The sequence below is a fragment of the Oncorhynchus kisutch genome, linkage group LG24 (assembly GCF_002021735.2).
Source record: "Oncorhynchus kisutch isolate 150728-3 linkage group LG24, Okis_V2, whole genome shotgun sequence".
In the NCBI taxonomy this organism is placed as follows: Eukaryota; Metazoa; Chordata; class Actinopteri; order Salmoniformes; family Salmonidae; genus Oncorhynchus; species Oncorhynchus kisutch.
The window spans coordinates 2,535,324-2,553,875 of NC_034197.2; the positions used below are offsets into that span (position 1 = coordinate 2,535,324).

The 18,552-nt window shown below is 44.8% G+C and overlaps 1 protein-coding gene across 5 annotated transcripts in view; it reads left to right on the forward strand.

Annotated features, from left to right (window-relative positions):
* LOC109869661 (agrin) overlaps window positions 1–18,552 on the forward strand; it is a 537,476-nt gene that overhangs the window by 425,071 nt on the left and 93,853 nt on the right. For all 5 annotated transcript variants that reach the window (XM_031803590.1, XM_031803591.1, XM_031803593.1 and 2 more), the window contains 3 exons: window positions 7,639–7,763; window positions 7,934–8,039; window positions 14,952–15,353. In XM_031803590.1, the coding sequence (XP_031659450.1) occupies window positions 7,639–7,763; window positions 7,934–8,039; window positions 14,952–15,353 (633 nt within the window). The remainder of the gene's footprint in view (window positions 1–7,638; window positions 7,764–7,933; window positions 8,040–14,951; window positions 15,354–18,552) is intronic.

The window sequence follows — 18,552 nt, forward strand, 5'->3', positions numbered from 1 at the left end:
ACTTGCTTCAGAGCTCGGGTATTTTCTGTGTACCAGGGAGCTAGTTTCTTATGAGAATTTTTTTTGTTTTTAGGGGTGCAACTGCATCTAGGGTATTGCGCAAGGTTAAATTGAGATCCTCAGTTAGGTGGTTAACTGATTTTTGTCCTCTGGCGTCCTTGGGTAGGCAGAGGGAGTCTGGAAGGGCATCAAGGAATCTTTGTGTTGTCTGTGAATTTATAGCACGACTTTTGATGTTCCTTGGTTGGGGTCTAAGCAGATTATTTGTTGCAATTGCAAACGTAATAAAATGGTGGTCCGATAGTCCAGGATTATGAGGAAAAACATTAAGATCCACCACATTTATTCCATGGGACAAAACTAGGTCCAGCGTATGACTGTGACAGTGAGTGGGTCCAGAGACATGTTGGACAAAACCCACTGAGTCGATGATGGCTCTGAAAGCCTTTTGGAGTGGGTCTGTGGACTTTTCCATGTGAATATTAAAGTCACCAAAGATTAGAATATTATCTGCTATGACTACAAGGTCCGATAGGAATTCAGGGAACTCAGTGAGAAACGCTGTATATGGCCCAGGAGGCCTGTAAACAGTAGCTATAAAAAGTGATTGAGTAGGCTGCATAGATTTCATGACTAGAAGCTCAAAAGACGAAAATGTCATATTTTTTTTTGTAAATTGAAATTTGCTATCGTAAATGTTAGCAACACCTCCGCCTTTGCGGGATGCACGGGGGATATGGTCACTAGTGTAGCCAGGAGGTGAGGCCTCATTTAAAACAGTAAATTCATCAGGCTTAAGCCATGTTTCAGTCAGGCCAATCACATCAAGATTATGATCAGTGATTAGTTCATTGACTATAATTGCCTTTGAAGTAAGGGATCTAACATTAAGTAGCCCTATTTTGAGATGTGAGGTATCATGATCTCTTTCAGTAATGACAGGAATGGAGGTGGTCTTTATCCTAGTGAGATTGCTAAGGCGAACACCGGCATGTTTAGTTTTGCCCAACCTAGGTCGAGGCACAGACACGGTCTCAATGGTGATAGCTGAGCTGACTACACTGACTGTGCTAATGGCAGACTCCACTATGCTGGCAGGCTGGCTAACAGCCTGCTGCCTGGCCTGCACCCTATTTCATTGTGGAGCTAGAGGAGTTAGAGCCCTGTCTATGTTGGTAGATAAGATGAGAGCACCCCTCCAGCTAGGATAGAGTCCGTCACTCCTCAGCAGGTCAGGCTTGGTCCTGTTTGTGGGTGAGTCCCAGAAAGAGGGCCAATTATCTACAAATTCTATCTTTTGGGAGGGGCAGAAAACAGTTTTCAACCAGCGATTGAGTTGTGAGACTCTGCTGTAGAGCTCATCACTCCCCCTAACTGGGAGGGGGCCAGAGACAATTACTCGATGCCGACACATCTTTCTAGCTGATATGCACGCAGAAGCTATGTTGCGCTTGGTGATTTCTGACTGTTTCATCCTAACATCGTTGGTGCCGACGTGGATAACAATATCTCTATACTCTCTACACTCGCCAGTTTTAGCTTTAGCCAGCACCATCTTCAGATTAGCCTTAACGTCGGTAGCCCTGCCCCCGGGTAAACAGTGTATGATCGCTGGATGATTCGCTTTAAGTCTAATACTGCGGGTAATGGAGTCGCCAATGACTAGAGTTTTCAATTTGTCAGAGCTAATGGTGGGAAGCTTCGGCGTCTCAGACCCCGTAACGGGAGGAGTAGAGACCAGAGAAGAATCGGCCTCTGACTCCGACCCGCTGCTTAATGGGGAAAACCGGTTGAAAGTTTCTGTCGGCTGAATGAGCGACACCGGTTGAGCGTTCCTACAGCATTTCCTTCCAGAAACTGTGAGAAAGTTGTCCGGCTGCGGGGACTGTGCCAGGGGATTTACACTACTATCTGTACTTACTGGTGCCACAGACGCTGTTTCATCCTTTCCTACACTGAAATTACCCTTGCCTAACGATTGCGTCTGAAGCTGGGCTTGCAGCACAGCTATCCTCGCCGTAAGGCGAGTACAGCGGCTGCAATTAGAAGGCATCATGTTAATGTTACTACTTAGCTTCGGCTGTTGGAGGTCCTGACGAATCGTGTCCAGATAAAGCGTCCGGAGTGAAAAAGTTGAGGAAAAAATAAATAAATATATGAACGGTAATTAAAAAGTGAAAACCGTAAAGTTGTCAGGTAGCAAAACAGGTTGGCAACAAAACACACAGCAACTCGAAAACAAGCCTGCAAGTTGTGACCGGAAATGACGTCAGACGTTCAAGAAGAATGGCAAGAATCGTGCAAGCTAACAGACAGGTCACAAACAGGCAAATAACGGCGCAGTACAACAGTGGTGTGCAGAACAACATCTCGGAACGGACAACTCGTCGGTGCTTGTCATGGATGGTCTATAATGCAGTAGAGGGTTCCACTCCTATCAGCTAAAAAGAAGAAGAAGCGGCTCCAGTGGGCACACGATCGCCGACACTGGACAATTTAGGAGTGAAAAAACATTGCCTGGTCCGACGAATCCCAGTTCCTGTAGCATCATGCTGATGGCAGAGTCAGGATTTGGTGTGAGCAGCATGAGTCCCATGGCTCCATCCTGCCTGATGTACAGGCTGTGGGGAATGTTTTCCTGGCACACGTTAGGTCTCTTGATACGAATTGATAAATATTTGAATGCCACACATTGTTGAATCCATTCCCCAAATAATTCAGTCTGTTCTGGAATCAAAGTGGAGTCCGACTTGGTACTAGACGGATGTACCTAATACAATATTTGGGAAATATTTATCCAGTATCCATTAATTTAGCCCTCCATTCTAATGTCTCTATGAATGGCAACCTAACCTAATGAATACACAACTGAGAGGGGAAGGTCCCGCTGTGTTATCCAGGCACTGTCTCGTTAAGACCCGCCGTCAGCTATTGACAGGAAGTCAAGTGCTTAATGAAGTCAATAGTCCCAGCACAAAGTGGGGTGGGGTGGGGGGGGCCGCACTTGAAAGCCGAGAGGAGGCTCTCTGCACAACAGTTAGGTCAGCGCAGAGAGGAGAGCCCACACTTGATGCCTCAGGGGCTCATGGCAATGATTCTTAGCCCCTGTTGTTGCTGCTGATGCAACCCAGTGGTTGCTTCAAACAGGTTCCTTGGTCAAAGTACCAGTAATCAAATCAAAGTTAATTTGTCGCGTGCGCCGAATACAACAGGTCTTACAGTGAAATGCTTACTTAAAGGCTCTAACCAATAGAGCAAAAAAGGTGTTAGGTGAACAATAGGTAAGTAAAGAAATAAAACAACGCTAAAAAGACAGGCTAAATACAGTAGCTATAAAAGTAGCGAGGCTACATACCGGTTAGTCTGGCTGACTGAGGTAGTATGTACATGTAGATATGGTTAAAGTGACTATGCATATATGATGAACAGAGAGTAGCAGTAGCGTAAAATAGGGGTTGGGGGGGAAGGCACACAATGCAAATAGTCCGTGTATCCATTTGATTACCTGTTCAGGAGTCTTATGGATTGGGGGTAAAAACAGTTGAGAAGCCTTTTTGTCCTAGACTTGGCACTCCGGTAACACTTGCCATGCGGTAGTAGAGAGAACAGTCTATGACTGGGGTGGCTGGGGTCTTTGACAATTGTTAGGGCCTTCCTCTGACACCGCCTGGTGTAGAGGTCCTGGATTGCACGCATCATAGCCCCAGTGCCAGTGATGTACTGGGCCGGGTAGCCTAGTGGTTAGTGTTGGACTAGTAACCGAAAGGTTGCAAATTCAAATCCCCGAGCTGATAAGGTAGGGTTAGCCCTAACCCTAACCCAAATCTGTCATTCTGCCCCTGAACAGGCAGTTAACCCACTGTTCCAAGACCGTCATTGAAAATAAGAATTTGTTCTTAACTGACTTGCCTAGTTAAATAAAGGTAAAATAAAAAACACACCCTCTGTAGTGCTTTACAGTCAGAGGCCGAGCAATTGCTGTACCAGTGATGCTCTCGATGTTGCAGCTGAGGCACCTTTTGAGGATCTCAGACCCATGCCAAAACCTTTTCGTTTCCTGAGGGAGAATATGCTTTGTCGTGCCCTCTTCATGACTGTCTTGGTGTGTTTGGACCATTCTAGTTTGTTGTTGATGTGGACACCGAGGAACTTGAAGCTCTCAACCTGCTCCACTACAGCCCCGTCGATGAGAATGGGGGCGTGCTCGGTCCTCTTTTTCCTGTAGTCCATAATCATCTCCTTAGTCTTGGTTACGTTGAGGGATAGGTTGTTATTTTGGCACCACACGGCCAGGTCTCTGACCTCCTCCCTATATGCTGTCTCGTCGTTGTATGTGATCAGGCCTACCACTGTTGTGTCATCTGAAAACTTAATGATGGTGTTGGAGTCGTGCCTGGCCATGCAGTCGTGAGTGAACAGGGAGTACAGGAGGGGACTGAGCACGCACCCCTGGGGAGCTCCAGTGTTGAGGATCAGCGTGGCAGATGTGTTGCTACCTACCCTCACCACCTGGGGTCGGCCCGTCAGGAAGTCCAGGATCCAGTTGCAGAGGGAGGTGTTTAGTCCCAGGATCCTTAGCTTAGTGATGAGCTTTGAGGGTACTATGGTGTTGAACGCTAAGCTCTAGTCAATGAATAGCATTCTCACATAAGAGTTATTTTTGTACAGTTGGGAAAGGGCAGTGTGGAGTGCAATAGAGATTGCATCATCTGTGGATCTGTTTGGGCGGTATGCAAATTGGAGTGGGTCTAGGGTTTCTGGGATAATGGTGTTGATGTGAGCCATTACCAACCTTTCAAAGCACTTCATGGCTACGGACATGAGTACTAAGGTCTATAGTCATTTAGTCAGGTTGCCTTTGTGTTCTTGGGCACAGGGACTATGGTGGTCTGCTTGAAATATGCTGGTATTACAGACTCAGTCAGGGACATGTTGAAAATGTTAGTGAAGACACCTGCGAGTTGGTCAGCACAAGCCCGGAGCACACGTCCTGGTAATCTGTCTGGCCCCGCAGCCTTGTGTATGTTGACCTGTTTAAAGGTCTTACTCATGTCAGCTACGGAGAGCCTGATTACACAGTCATCCGGAACAGCTGATGCTCTCATGCATGCCTCAGTGTTGCTTGCTTCAAAGCGAGCATAGAAGTGATTTAGCTCGTCTGGTATGCTCGTGTCACTGGGCAGCTCACAGCTGTGCTTCCCTTTGTAGTCTGTAATAGTTTGCAAGCCTTGCCACATAAGACGAGCATCGGAGCCGGTGTAGTATGACTCAATCTTAGTCCTGTATTGACGCTTTGCCTGTTTGATGGTTCGTCGCAGGGTTAGCATGATTTCCAGTCCCACACCTTGAAGGCGGCAGCTCTACCCTTTAGCTCAGTGTGAATGTTGCCTGTAATCCATGGCTTCTGATTGGGGTATGTGCGTACAGTCACTGTGGGGACGACGTCCTCGATGCACTTATTGATAAAGCCAGTGACGGATGTGGTGTACTCCTCAATGTCATTGGAAGAATCCCGGAACATGTCCTGTAGCAAAACAGTCCTGTAGTTTAGCATCTGCTTCATCTGACCACTTTTTTTATAGACCGAGTCACTGGTGCTTCCTGCTTTAATTTTAGCTTGTAAGCAGGAATTAGGAGGATAGAGTTGTGGTCGGATTTACCAAATGGAGGGCGAGGGAGAGCGTTGTACGCGTCTCTGTGTGTGGAGTAAAGGTGATCTAGAATTTGTTTCCCTCTGGTTGCTCATTTAACATGTTGGTATAAATTATGTTGAACTGATTTAGGTTTCCCTGCATTAAAGTCTCCGGCCACTAGGAGCGCCACCTCTGGGTGAGTGGTTTCCTGTTTGCTTATTTCCTTATACAGCTGACTGAGTGCGGTCTTAGTGCCAGCATCTGTCTGTGGTGGTAAATAAACAGCCACGAAAAGTATAGCTGAAAACTCTTTAGGCAAGTAGTGGCCTGCAATTTATCACAATATACTCTACTTCAGGCGAGCAAAATCTAGAGACTTCCTTAGATTTCGCGCTGTTGTTTACAAATATGCAGAGACCGCCTGCCATCGTCTTACCAGAGTGTGCTGTTCTATCCTGCCGGTGCAGCGTATATCCCGCTAGCTGAATATCCATGTCGTCATTCAGCTTCGATTCCGTGAGACATAGGATATTACATCCCTGTTGGGATATTCGTGATCGTACCTCGTCTAGTTTATTGTCCAATGATTGCACGTGGGCGAGTAGTATTGACTGTAACGGCAGCTTTTCCACTCGCCTTCTCCGGGTCCTGACCAGGCATCCGGCTCTTTGTCCTCTGTACCTGCGTCGCTTCCTCTTGCAAGTAACGGAATGTCGGTCCTGTGGGGTGTTTGGAGAATGTCTTGTGCGTCGTCTTTGTTGCAGAAAAAATCTTTGTCTAATCCGAGGTGAGTGATCGCTGTCCTGATATCCAGAAGCTACTTTTTGCCGTAAGATACGGTTGCAGAAACATTATGTACAAATAAGTTACAAATAATGCGAAACCCCCCCACATAATAGCACAATTGGTTGGGCGCCCATAAAACTGCTGCCATTTCCTCCGGCGCCATTTTAACGATCAGTCCTGTGTAGGCGCCTGACCCCAAACACAACAAACATGACGGAATGAGACCAAATCCTTTTTTTATTGTCTTGAAAAGAGTCCACATATTTACTTTATACTAAAGATTCATCATTAATATATTCGCGTATGGAAAGCATAACAATAGTTCATCTGCATAACCTACTCATGTTTCTATATAGTCCAATAGTATTGAGACAGGGACAAATGTTTTGTTGTTTTGGCTCTGTCCTCCAGCACTGAATTTGAAATGATACACTGACTGTGTGAATAATGATGAGTGAGAAAGTTACAGAGACAGAAATATCATACCCCCAAGACATTCTAACTTTTCAGAGGGGAGTTTAGCATTTTTTGGGGGGGTATGATATTTGTGCGTATGTAACCTTCTCAGTCATCATTATTCAAGATTCATTCAGGACTATCCATAATCATTGTAGCATCCACATTAATGGAGAAGTGTTTAGAAACATATTATATTCATATTTACAATAAAAGTGACTCCAAATTGACACAATACATCGGTCATTTGTATTGGGCACAAAATAATCTGAAACACAACCAAAACAAACTGCATCCAACAAATGTGTAGAGTCACATGTAGTCATTACGTACTATGAATATTGGACCAAATACTTTTTTTTACTACTTTAATACACATAGACTGAATTTGCCCCAATACTTTTGGTCCTCTGAAATGGTGGTACTATGTACAAACAATGCTGTATTTGCTTATGAAAATACCCTCAAATTAAAGCTGACAGTCTGCACCTTAACCTCATGGTCATTGTATCACTTAAAGTCCAAAGGGCTGAAGTAGAGAGCCAAAACAACAACAATTGTCACTGTCACATGACTTTTGGACCTCCCTGTATGTATGTGGAAGTGGTCCATGCATATACATTATTATAGTGATTATCAACTAGGATTCAGAGCAGTTAATTTCAGCATCATGATTTGGACCATGAATACACATTCATATGATGGACAGTGATGGTATCCATTGACCCATGAGTTGATTTTAACCCCTTCATTCCCATCCCAGGTGCTGATGCCCCAACCTCATGTAATGAGCTGGACTGCAAGTTTGGTGCGTCTTGTGTTGAGGTCAATGGTCAAGCCCACTGTGAATGCCCTTCGCCCGACTGTGACGAGATGAACAAGACCAAGGTGGGCCTATACATTATCCTCTCTATGTCCGAAATTCATCACAGAATCCAGAACACTTTATCTGGAACTACTGAGCTTGTAATCGGCCTAAAGTGGTCGGTCGGTAGTAAGCAGGCATAGAGTTAACAAGCTATGATCCTAGCCTGTTTCTATTTTTTTCCCCTGAGCAGGTGTGTGGCTCTGATGGGGTGACCTACGCTGACCAGTGCCAGCTGAGCACCATTGCCTGTAGGCGGGACAAGCACATCAGAGTGGAACACTTTGGCCAGTGTGCAGGTGAGCTCTGTCTGGCCTCCATACATCATACTAGGGAATGTCCTTCTCCTGTTGTCAGGCCCATATCAAAAGATAATGAATAACGCCACAGGCGTTGGAAAGACCAACTGTCCTCTTTCTCTCCTTGTCAAAGCCAAGAGTTGTGTCCTCTGTGGTTGGTGCAGTAGTGCTTCACTGTGTCTTTCACCAAGGTTTGTCTTTGGATAGCCTCCATGGCTATACTTTAAAGTATACAAATTTTACTTTACACATTACTGTAGTAAACAGTTTTTGAGACTGACTGTACCAGATATCGTCAAGTGTTTGTATTTTAGTGTGTGGGGGCTCTATATGTGCCAAGAATTTGCAGTAAAGCACAAGTTTTCTTGTGGAAATAACGACCAGCTGGCGTGTCGTCAACATACCTGTGAGCGCACACGACGACAGCTGAGGCTCTTTACCATCATCCTCCCTGCTTCGGATGGCTGACAGAGAGGAGCGAGGAAGAGGGAAAACAATTTCTTGGGAGAGAAACGAGGCCCAAGATGCTCCCCTGGAGATAGAGAAACTACCGTTTGGCTGCAGCCTGAGCCACTGAATCGCCCATAAATGGTTGACATTTTACTGTTTGATTCCCTGCACCCCTGTGCGGATTAGGGAGGTTTAGCTCCCAAATTCTCAGTGGGCAATCCCCTTCGCAGCTTTTAGCTGGATGAGTGCACCACTGTTCAGCTATCAGAGGGGAGATTGGTGTGATGCTTGAGGATGGGGGGAAGAGTAAGCCTTCTGATACCTGGTTTGGAATAGAGGTTGTGGGTAGAGGTCTTCACGGGTCCAAAAAGTTGGACTCATTCTGAAATGGATCCGTGGCGTTCCCACCTGACCGATATGCATAATTTTTTTTTTTAAAGGAGAACTGTTCCAAATGGACCCAAGGAGAGTCAGACCCACTCCGAAAAGGCCAGTAGAAATACGAACCTCAATGGACCCATGCTGGTTTGGATCCAAGAGACCCGTTCAGATCCGAGAGTAGAAAGACAGAGTGAAAGAAACCTCAATAAACGCGCGATAGGCTATTGGCCAAATTATCCATAGTTACGTTTCCTTAGAAACGGTGTGAAACAAATTACAACTTTATAGCCATTTGCTTGGTTTTTACTTTCCTAAAACAATAATTCTACACCTCACGGTTCAGCTGTCGGAGATTTGAGCACTAAATGCATCAGGGCATTGCATGCATCTGGGTGTCCATCTAGGTGTCCACTGTATGATATTAATATATATATATATATATATATCACACCCACAGTGTGTACAGTGCATTCGGAAAGTATTCAGACCCCTTGACCTTTTCCACATTTTGTTACATTACAGCCTTATTCTAAAATGAATTAAATAGTTTTTCCCCCTCATCAATCTACACACAACACCCCATAATGACATAGCAAAAACAGGTTTTTAGAAATATTTGCAAATGTATTAAAAATAAAAACTGAAATCACATTTACATAAGTAATTCAGACCCTTTACTGTCGAAGCACCTTTGGCAGCGATTACAGCCCTGAGTCTTCTTGGGCAGCTATTTTCAGGTCTCTCCAGAGATGTTAGATCGGTTTCAAGTCCGGGCTTTCGCTGGACCACTCAGAAATATTCCAAACATAGTCTGAGACAGTTGTGGGATGCGAAGAAACCCAAATTAATACAACCACTAGCATAAAGTGTTTTAAGCAACAAGCATGACTCAACAGATGACAATGTTTTGCTTAAAAGGTTGAGAAACTATGAGGCTGTCTCTTCACATTAAAAGCGCAGCAATAGGTTGCCAGGTGCACGGTGTTTCCTCCAACACATTGGTGCGGCTGGCTTCCGGGTTGGATGCGTGCTGTGTTAAGAAGCAGTGCGGCTTAGTTGGGTTGTGTATCGGAGGACGCATGACTTTCAACCTTCGTCTCTCCCGAGCACGTACGGGAGTTGTAGCGATGAGACAAGATAGTAGCTACTAAAAACAATTGGATACCACGAAATTGGGGAGAAAAAGGGAGTAAAATATTTTTAAAAACAGAAAAGATGATTGCTGCCCGCAAAGTTATTCATTCACTTATTTGGTCTCTCCCACATCTCTCCCAAAGATGATCTATTGCCTCAGCAAAACTGACTGTGCTCCAACTGGCCAGCCCGCTCCTGCCTTGATGTCATTACTGGTTAATGAGACAGCACATATCTGAAAAAAATAATCAGTACAATAAATTAAGTCCCAAACGGAAGGGAAATAGATTGTCATCTGTAGTCCCATGAAATCAGCCAAAACATGCTCAATAATTCGATGCATTCACACACTGCTATAGCCCTATGCTACATCTTTATTTACCCAGTTCATTAATAGAGATTTACAATTCAAATAAATTATCATTGTTGTTGTTGCTGTCTCTTCACATTAAAAGCGCAGTCCGGGTTGGATGCGTGCTGTGTTAAGAAGCAGTGTGGGTTAGTTGGGTTGTGTATCGGAGGACGCATGACTTTCAACCTTCGTCTCTCCGGAGCATGTACGGGAGTTGTAGCGATGAGACAAGATAGTAGCTACTAAAACAATTGAATACCACGACATTGGGGAGATAAAGGGTCAAAATTCCAACAACAAAAAAAGAAGAAAAAAAACGCAACAATGCGCACACGGCATTAGGCTATAAACACAAATGTTCCATTAGCAGGATTACACCATTATCAAAAGTGACAAAGGTGATTTATGCATGTATTTCTTTTATTACAAAGGGGACTTTTTTTATGGTGAAAATTATCTTCCCCAAACTTGAAACCGACGCGCTGCTTATATATACCAGTTAGGCTCTACACCTATTGTAAAGCGGATTAATGTGCTTCATTTTAAGAAGTTGTTTGGCCACTTTAGTTGTGAATCAAACCTTATCAAAATATATACGCCTATGGGCTAGGCTACATGAAGTGTGCGACTGTGATTTTTTTTTAAAGTCAACAACAAAAAATGCTATATTTCTTGCCTGACGCTGGGCATCATTCACATGTGATATTGTCACCCATCAGACTATTATTGTTTTAATCTTGTCTTTGCATATACTAAATAATATACAGTACCTGTCAAAAGTTTGGTCACACCTACTTATTCCAGGGTTTTTCTTTATTTTTACTATTTTCTACATTGTAGAATAAGGGTGAAGAAATCAAAACTATGATATAACACATATGGAATCATGTAGTAACCAAAAAAGTGTTAAACAAATAAAAATATTTTTGAGTGTCTTCAAAGTAGCCACCCTTTGCCTTGATGACAGATTTGCACACTCTTGGCATTCTCTCAACCAGCTTCATGGGGGAGTCACCTGGAATGCATTTCAATGAAGAGGTGTGCCTTTGTTAAAAGTTAATTTGTGGAATTTCTTTCCTTCTTAATGCGTTTGAGCCAATCAGTTTTGTTGTGACAGGGTAGGGGTGGTACACAGAAGATAGCCCTATTTGGTAAAAGATCAAGTCCAAATTATGGCAAGAACAGCTCAAATAAGCAAAGAGAAACGATAGTCCATCATTACTTTAAGACATGAAGGTCAGTCAATCCGGAAAATGTCAAGAACATGTAAAGTTTCTTCAAGTACAGTTGCAAAACCATCAATCGCTATGATGAAACTGGCTCTCATGAGGACCGCCACTGGAAAGGAAGACCCAGGATTACCTCTGCTGCAGAGGATACCAGCCTCAGAAATTGATGCTCAAGTCAATGCTTCATAGTTTAAATAACAGACAGAGGAGACTGCATGAGTCAGGCCTTCATGGTCGAATTGCTGAGAATAAACTACTACTAAAGGACACCAATAGAAGAAGAGACTTGCTTGGGCATTGAAACATGAGCAATGGACATTAGAGAGGTGAAAATCTTTCCTTTGGGCTGATGAGTCCAAATGTGAGATTTTTGGTTCCAACTGCCATGTCTTTGTGAGATGCCGAGTAGGTGAACGGGTGAGCTCCGCATGTGTGGTTCCCACCGTGAAGCATTGAGGTGTGATGGTGTGGGGGTGCTTTGCTAGTAACACTGTCTGTGATTTATTTAGAATTCAAGACACACTTAACTAGCATGGCTACCACAGCATTCTGCAGCAATACGCCATCCCATCAGGTTTGCGCTTAGTGGGACTATCATTTGTTTTTCGGATCCCGGGTCGGATCTCAGAATTTAGGGTCTGTTGAACCCATGAAGACCTCTGGTGGGTACTCATTCTTTGTTGCCTGGCGATGGAGAGATGGGTAGTATGTAAGTCCTTACCTAGTGTGGGGCTTCATTCGGAAGGAGAAAGAGTTCTCTCTCGCTCGCTTTCTTTGAGCCCAAGGGGAAGCCAGACGAACACAATTTGTCACAGCAGTTCGTTTAATTTCTTCCCCCAGATGCGGTCACGCCGTAGGTGGCGGCCCAGGTTGGAGGTTAGATCGAGCTCATTTCACGTGCGACTGGGTGCGAATTAGCATTCAAGCATCCTCACCCTGCCACCGCTCCTCACCTTCCGCTGATCTGATGCAGCTCTTAATACAAATGACAGAAACAACTTCAATGCTAATAGCTAGCGCAGAACCACTGCTGAAGACCTATGCCATTTCACACTGAAGCAAGTTCTGCAGAAACTACATCAAATGGCTACTACTGTGGACTTGTGATCTAACCCATCTCTCCACCCATGCTAAGGGACAAGCACTTTGAGTCTTCTCTACACAACACAGCATTTCTGCTTCTGGCTATTCTAAGAGCTAGATGAAGCAAACAATGGAGAAACCTGTGAAAGTGTGTGAGGCACAAGCCACTAAAGGGGGGTATTTGAACAAATGAGGAACTTCTGGCACCAATCGTGTCCAGACATTGACCATTGGACTGGTTCTACCATATGTTGTCATCACCTGAAGGTTTGACGCAAATTTGCAGTGAACACTAGCATATGACATCATCAGTTTTCTGCCTTAATGTCTTTTATGCCTCCCACGCCGTCCTCATACTTTCCCTGAACACTTTTTTCTGAACTTGTTCACCTTATTTCCTCCGTCCCTCTTTTCATGTCTCTCTCTTTCGTGCTCTCTTTCTCCCCCGCTCGTTTTTCTTCTTCTCTTCATTTTCTCTTTCCCTTTTTCTGTCGACTTTCATATATCTGATTCCTCCTCCCCACTGAGCATGGCAGACATGGCAAACAATCTTAATAACCGCCTTTCAAAGATGACTACACAGCCCGGACAAGTGAAGATGACAATGATTTGTCTCCCCGCCCGCCTGTCGATATAACCGCCTGCCTCTCGGAAAAAAGCAAATGGAGCGTTAAACCTGATTAAGGAAAGTTTCCACTGAACTGACTGCGCTGCCATTTGTCCATCCTTCCCTTTCTTTCTATATCTGTTTTAGATTTATTTTACCCCTCTTCGAGCGTTCGCCCGTCGAAGGACTCCCGGTCGTAACACAGCACCTGAGTAACAGGTGTAGCCAAGAGGAAAAGCAAAGTATACCACCGCCTCGCACACGGCGATAGCAATTGATAGATGCACTCTTGGGCTAAGCCGACATACTGTATCTGCAGGCTGGCTCCTCTGCCTCCCCTCTTCTGGAGCCTAGCAGGATGGGAGATAGTGGGGTGCCTGCCTGGCTGATAACATCCAGCGCCTCATCAAGGCGCTGGATGCGCCTTGATGAGGTATCACATTTCACACCTCACGGCGTAATTGCCTATCAAATAGGAGATTATTAGTGTGCAATTAAATCCTACACATAATGTTTGCCGAATTCCAATGAGATGGAAATAATATACCGTAGGAGGTTTTTCTTTTGCCCTGCACAAACAACGACTGGGGTAAAGTAGGAGCGTCAGTATTAAGTGACGCCTGGCTGGTTTGCCGCCATCCTAGCATCTACACTTACAAAGTGTCTCCCATCCCTCCAGCTCTTGACTCGCTTCTTTCCCTCAGGAGTTTTTCTCCTATTTTATCGGTTTTATCCGATACATGTTTGTCTTTGTACCCAAGGCATTGCATGGGTAATGCTGGTTTCTGCTGAAAGAAAAGCGGGTCCCTCTCTCTGGCGACGTCAAGGAAAGGATTTCTGAGAGTTTTTGGATGGCGTTTGTGACTGTGTTGACAAGGCTGCCATTCGCGGCGGAGTTGACGGATACTTGTGCGGCTGTGAGCGGAGTCTGGAGTCTTTGAAGCCGGAGTTAAACCCTGCTATTTCTGCCCCATTTATATCAATCATTCATCACCAGAGGCTTTGACTGTCTGTGATTAAAGCTTCGCTACAAGAGGGCAACATTTGAATATGTATATATAATTCATACCCACAGACACACACCAACACCGGCACATATACACACAGACACACTGAACAAACACACATGCCTCACAAACACACACACACACACACACACACACACACACACACACACACACACACACACACACACACACACACACACCGGTGAAACTGCAGTGCAGTTTAACCCTATATAGGGCACATTATTATTCTCTGTACACAGACTGCAGTGCAGTTGAACTCAACAGTATGCCATCCTTTGGCATACTTCAGTGTAAGATGTTCTTATTTTCATGGTGTGTTTTGCTTCCTAAGTCATATGGGGTTAAAAGATTTCATCCAGAATTTCCGTTCCTATGTGCATAGATTTTCAATTCTATTTTAGATGTATATTTCATATTGCAATGAGTCTGGCCTCTGCTCTTGTGTGTCGGTCAGTATTGGGTGCTCAGGTGCCTGACGTGACCAGAAAACAAAAGACAACCATAAGGGGTACAGCAGTAGTATGAGGTAAAGGTGTACAATCGAAATAGGGGCTATAGGGAGAAGGAAATAAAAAACAGATTTTCATCTTTGCTTACCCATTCATCCATTCCTTGCTTCCTCTCCTCCTCCCTTCCCTCCCCATGCAGAAAGCATCACCGAGCCTGCCAGCCGACCCACCCCTTACCCCCCCACCCCCCGTGCAAAAGCCACCACCCCCTCCCACGTCAGGCTTACGCCGCCGCGCCATGGCACATCATACTCTCCCTGGGACGATGATGAAACCGAGGGGCCACTAGCCTCATTCGTGGAGGCCCTGCCGCCCCCCATGTCCACTGAGAGACCGCTCACCACCAACCACCCCGTCATCACCCCCCACCACCCACCTCACTCCACCACCCCTCGCCTACCCAGCCACACCAGCCCTGGCTCCTCCCCTACAGCCTTCGAGGACTCAGGGAGCGGTGAGCCCAGCGGAGACGACCAGGTGGAGGAGGTGGAAGAGGGTAGCGGCGTCGGAGTCCTGGAGGCGAGCGGAGAGGAGCCAGTTGGTAAATCAAAGCTATTTCACTTCATAACCCATAATTCTGCTCCACAGGGGGTCAAGGGTCAGAGGTCAGGGGAGGGTTGAATTACAGATGGGGGTTTGAAATAATTTCACTATTTGAATAGTGTCATTCATCTATATCTAGCTAGGCTAATTGAGGCCACATTCTGCGCTTTCTCCCCAACCCAATTCAGATAAAACAGGCTACCTCTTGGTTGCTCTTTAAAGCCTACTCCTTGTCATTTCACGAACTTTTTAATTCCGTAATTTTATTCCATCTGCATTGCATTAGTGAAATCTCACTCCCCTTGCTACACATTGAGCCTCTTTGATTGGCCAAGGGAAGCCAAGCTTTCCCCAAAAAAGTACCAAGGGAAAACAACATACAAAATAATGTATCTTTCGTCTCTCTGTGTTTCATAAATTTCCTTTAAAAAGCAAGAGGCTGAATGTATCTCACTGAAGAAAGCATCTGAGTGAACGAAGCAGTGTGTCTCTGTCACAGTTGCGTATCTATCTGATGCTGTCTGGCCAAAAAGAGTATGAAATCGTTGACTCTCGTAGCATTGAATGCAAGGGAAGCCAGCAAGCATTTGTCTTCCCTTGATAAAAGAATATATAAAATAATAGCCAATCAGTGCTGAGATTTAGATGGCCCTGCTCAGTTTTAGATGGCCCTGGCGCAGCCAAAAAAAAGTGTCAAGGGATGCCAGTTTTGGATTTGGCTTCAGACCAATCACATCACATCAGAAGTCAAAAATCATTGACAGAAAGAAACTTCAATTGTTGCATCATTGTCCTCCGGTGGCTAGCTAGCTATATTAGCCATGGATGGAGATAGGGATTTGGTCTTGTTTTACTTCATTCTCCGTACTTACCAAATCAAATGTATTTTGTCACATACACATGGTTAACAGATGGTAATGCCAGTGAAATGCTTGTTCTTCTACCAATGATTATAACGGTGATTCTGATCCACACTTTCTAAATGGTCTTCAGTACAACTCCCGCAGCCACACAAAGTATTTTCCTTTTCGTCCTGACAAATGTTGAAGCTCCTGAACACCAACAGCTGAGTACAATGTTAATGATAGTGGTATAGGTTCCAGAAATTCATACATTGTGCCCCTGGTCTGAGAGGATGTAGCTAGATGTAGTATGCTAATGTTAACCAGCTGGCCTGCAACAGTGTTGCCCATGAAAGGAAGTTACGCTAGCGAGCAAGCATTTGAGCCAGGTAGTCTAGGACAACAAAAACTAAAAGTGTGTACTGTATTTTTTTTAAATTTGACCTATATTTAACTAGGCAAGTCAGTTAAGAACAAGTTCTTATTTTCAATGAAGGCCTAGGAACAGTGGGTTAACTGCCTGTTCAGGGGCAGAACGACAGATTTGTACCTTGTCAGCTCGGGGGTTTGACAGATTCATAGACCGTTTAGGCAACATGAAAGAGGAGGAAGGCTTTGGCATTTCTCTACAAGTAGGGTGAGTCAACATGTTTTTTTTCCCAATTGCACGCATGCACACACACACACGAAGTAATCAGTACCATGGACAGCCATATCATATTTAACTTACGTTGATTGGACTAAATCGTTTTTGGTATATTTTAGTTGTCATTGTATTAGACTAAGCATTGATGATTAGATGTTGGAATAGTGGAGGAAGCGCCTGTTTTCTTTGCGACTTGCGGTAACTCTCCGTATTTCTAAATCAGTAGTAGTCCAACAATGTTGGAAACTTGCTTGACCATGCTGTAGATCACGTAACTGTTTGTTACATGCAATATGTAGGCCTTAGGCCTTAGTTACATGCAAAATGTAGGCCTTAGGCCTATACAGTATATCACAGTGTCAAGGCATATGAACTAACAGGTTATAGAGCAAACAACCCAATTATCACAACACATAGGAAGTAATAGGGCTTTATTTTTTTCTGGCACATCCCTAGGTTTACTTCCGGCGCCGACAGAGATGGCTAACGAGACGTGGTGTGGTCACAAAAGCATACAGGAACTCAAGTCCTTCTGTTCACCTGATTTAGAATTCCTCACAATCAAATGTCGACCGCATTATCTACCAAGGGAATTCTCTTCGATTATAATCACAGCCGTATATATTCCCCCCCAAGCAGACACATCGATGGCTCTGAACGAACTTTATTTGACTCTTTGCAAACTGGAATCCATACATCCTGAGGCTGCATTCATTGTAGCTGGGGATTTTAACAAGGCTAATCTGAAAACAAGACTCCCTAAATTGTATCAGCATATCGATTGCGCAACCAGGGCTGGCAAAACCTTGGATCACTGCTATTCTAACTTCCGCGACGCATATAAGGCCCCGCCCTCCTTTCGGAAAAGCTGACCACGACTCCATTTTGTTGATCCCTGCCTACAGACAGAAATTCAAACAAGAAGCTCCCACGCTGAGGTCTGTTTAACGCTGGTCCGACCAATCTGATTCCACACTCCAAGACTGCTTCCATCACGTGGACTGGGATATGTTTCGTATTGCGTCAGACAACAACATTGACGAATACACTGATTCGGTGTGCGAGTTCATTAGAACGTGCGTTGAAGATGTCGTTCCCATAGCAACGATTAAAACATTCCCAAACCAGAAACCGTGGATTGATGGCAGCATTCGCGTGAACCTGAAAGCGCGAACCACTGCTTTTAATCAGGGCAAGGTAACCGGTAACATGACCGAATACAAACAGTGTAGCTATTCCCTCCGCAAGGCAATCAAACAAGCTAAGCGTCAGTATAGAGACAAAGTAAAATCTCAATTCAACGGCTCAGACACAAGAGGTATGTGGCAGGGTCTACAGTCAATCACGGATTACAAAAAGAAAACCAGCCCCATCACGGACCAGGATGTCTTGCTCCCAGGCAGACTAAATAACTATTTTGCCCGCTTTGAGGACAATACAGTGCCACTGACACGGCCCTGCAACCAAAACATGCGGCCTCTCCTTCACTGCAGCCGAGGTGAGTAAAACATTTAAACGTGTTAACCCTAGCAAGGCTGCAGGCCCAGACGGCATCCCCAGCCGCGCCCTCAGAGCATGCGCAGACCAGCTGGCTGGTGTGTTTACGGACATATTCAATCAATCCCTATCCCAGTCTGCTGTTCCCACATGCTTCAAGAGGGCCACCATTGTTCCTGTTCCCAAGAAAGCTAAGGTAACTGAGCTAAACG